This window comes from Chenopodium album, chromosome 8 (genome assembly GCF_948465745.1).
Source record: "Chenopodium album chromosome 8, dcCheAlbu1.1, whole genome shotgun sequence".
Lineage (NCBI taxonomy): Eukaryota > Viridiplantae > Streptophyta > Magnoliopsida > Caryophyllales > Amaranthaceae > Chenopodium > Chenopodium album.
In genome coordinates, this window is record NC_137841.1 from 55672548 (window position 1) to 55675592 (window position 3045).

The 3045-nt window shown below is 36.1% G+C and overlaps 1 protein-coding gene across 1 annotated transcript; it reads right to left on the reverse strand.

Moving 5' to 3' along the window:
- Positions 1 to 1572: 1572 nt before the first annotated feature.
- On the reverse strand, positions 1573 to 2133 carry LOC145643067 (uncharacterized). The gene has a single exon (XM_081694229.1). The coding sequence runs from the start codon at positions 2131 to 2133 to the stop codon at positions 1573 to 1575; it is 561 nt and encodes a 186-aa protein (XP_081550355.1).
- Between the last annotated feature and the right edge of the window lie 912 nt (positions 2134 to 3045).

The following is a 3045-nucleotide window of genomic DNA, read 5'->3' on the forward strand; positions in this document are numbered from 1 at the left end:
CTATATAATTTTTGATTCATTATGTGACATATATAATACACTTTTAAAAAACAAAAAACCAAAAAACAGAAAACCACAGCAATGCCAAACGAACCCTTAATTTACTATCCGGAATTACACCCAATGTTCCAAGTCTAGTTCTTTACCCGCCGATTTTCAACCGATTCCGATTCCAATTTCACACCATAATTTTTGTTCAACATGTACATCATCTTTCAAGCTAGATCACCTCTTACTCTTAAGGCATGTTCTGATTTACTGAATTGAACTGAACTAAATTGTTTATGAGAGAAAGAAATTCATAATTGAACTAAACTAAAATTAAACTTAAGAGACCAATTAGTTGTTGGTGTAGTAGTGATTGGGACTACACTTGGTAGGGAAGATCCGTATCCGATCCCCCGCAATTGGTTGTTGGTGTAGTGGTGATTGGGACTAAACTTGGTAGGGAAGATCCGTATTCGATCCCCCGCGACAACAATTGGGAGTGGACTGGAACCTAACCACCTAGAACTGATCCACGAATCCGGATTAGCCCAGAGGGAACCGGGTAGAACACCAAAAAAAATTAAAGAGAACAGATCCTTAATTACCTTATCATGTGAATTACTATTTGTCGCTCCCATTTTACATACTAACGCTCCCTTTTTAACATGAAATGACAAATATGCCCTTTATGCAAGTTGTAATATAAAAAGAGGACTTTGTTGGTCATGAATATTATTATATCAAACGGCCCCCTCAAACTTGTACCACGTGAATCCCGAACCCTCCACATCGGTCCCACGACCTCCGAACCAAATCGGACCCCACGACCACCTTAAATCGTTTTTTTAAAAAAAAAATAAAATTTTTGCGATGGGTCTTGGATGATGGACGATTAGAACATTCGTACGTCGAAGAATGCATTAGAAGAATCTGTAAGGAATTTTTTTTTTTATTTTCTGGAAAATGTACATCCGCCCAAAAAATCCGGATGTCCCAAGGTGGATCCGCTTGAAATTTCCGGATCCACCTTGGAAGATCCGGAAATTTTGAGCGGAAGTCATGATCTGCCCAAAATTTCTAGAAATTCCAAATGGACTCACCTTTGGACATTCAGATTTTTTGGGCGGATGTCCCTTTTCTAGAATTTTTTTTAATATTATTAAATTACTTTGTTTATTTTATTTTTTATTGTTATTTTGATTATGTTTTTGATAGCTTGAGTAATTAGTAATAATGTTATTCTTGTTTCGTAATTGTTGTTATTATTGTTATTGTTATTAGTAGTAATATTATTATTATTAGTATTTTTTTTTTTGAAACCTTATTATTATTATTATTATTATTATTATTATTATTATTATTATTATTATTATTATTATTATTATTATTATTATTAATTAGTAATTATGTTATTATTGTTTTGTAATTGTTGTTGTCATTACTGTTATTGTTATTAGTAGTAATATTATGTTATTATAGTTTTGTAATTGTTGTTGTTATTACTGTTATTGTTATTAGTATTATTATTATAGTTATTATTATTATTATTATTTTTTTTTGAAACAAGGCCCCAAAGGGAGCAGATCATTCATTCATAGCAATATCAGAATTCAGAAGGGGTACAATGACATCCGAAAACTCCGACTCCCAAATACGCCTTCCTACACACCATGGACTCATATGAGCTAATTCATGGGCGACCTTATTAGCTTCTCTACGCGTAAACGAAAAAGACACCCTAGAAAAAGACCTAGAAACATGATAAATATCATAAAAAATGTTATGAAGAGAACTACTTCCCCTTTCCTGTGACTTCATTGCATTGACAAGACCAAAGCTATCACTTTCCACAATTACTTCACGAAACCCATACTCTGCTGCTGTTCTTAGACCAAGTAACATTGCCATAGCTTCAGCGATTTCAGTCTGCCACCTCTCCTCTAGACACCATGCCCCTGCCAGCAGCGCCACACCACCCCTATCTCTCACAACAGCCCCAACAGAAGAACCCAGACCATCCAGCACGCCAGCATCAACGTTCAGTTTCACGCATTCTCCATTAGGGGGCTGCCAGCGTTGTCTTGCAATCCTCCCACCCACCACTGGAGTATTCTCTTCCCCCTGAAGCTCGCTGTAGACACCCATTTATGTCTCCCCAAAACCAAACCCAGTGATGAGTACCTTTCACGTCGAATCATAATCGAATGAAGTAAAAGTGTGGAAAGTTTAGTGTTGCGGATAGTTTTGATTTCTATTCTCTTCTCTCTGTTTTTGAAAACTTATTTAAAAAAAAACAGCCAATACAGTTTGGTTGGTCCATGATATGGGTCCAATAGTAGTGTAGTTGGATGGGTCTTGACAAGAGCTTTCCAACGATATATTATAAGCCCAATTCCGATGAATATTGAGGAAGTTATGGCCAATTTACTAAACTGGGCCCGGTTTGAGTCTTATATGCGGCCCAATGATCTAGGGGAAGGCCTAATATAGATTTATCATTCCTAATGTAATTAGGAATGGTTTCAGTCTTCTAGATTCTTCTATAAGGTTCTTTTCATTCCTAATTTAATTAGCATTGATAAATTGACTTTTGTTGACTTTTCAGAGTTTTAATTAAAATCAAGGAGCATTTTTTAGGAAAATACGATTTTATCCTCCTATACGGCAATTTTTATCTGATTTTAAGAAAACGCGTGAATTTCCAGGTCAGCGCCAAACGCCAGTTGTAGCGCCTGGCGCTAGCCTTGGCGCCTAGCGCCAGGGTCAGCGTCTGGCGCCAATAGCCAGTGTTGGCGCCAACCTTGTTTCATGTGCGCTAGACTCTGTTTTGATATTTTATCTTTTTGGCTGATTTTCTTTATAAATAACGTCGTAAAAACTCCGTTTTCATTCACCAGTATTCACCTACAACGAGTTTTTCACCTACAACCAGTTTTTCATTAACAATCATCAATTCTCTCTTATTCTTTTCAATAATCATTCACCAACTCTCAACAAGATTCTCTTGATTACTCTCTCTCTCTTTTCTAAACTAGCTTTTCTCAAATACAAAATTCC

Bases quoted from the DNA above. Each gene is read 5' to 3' on its own strand.
- LOC145643067 (XM_081694229.1), bottom strand. From the start codon at position 2,133: ATGGGTGTCTACAGCGAGCTTCAGGGGGAAGAGAATACTCCAGTGGTG.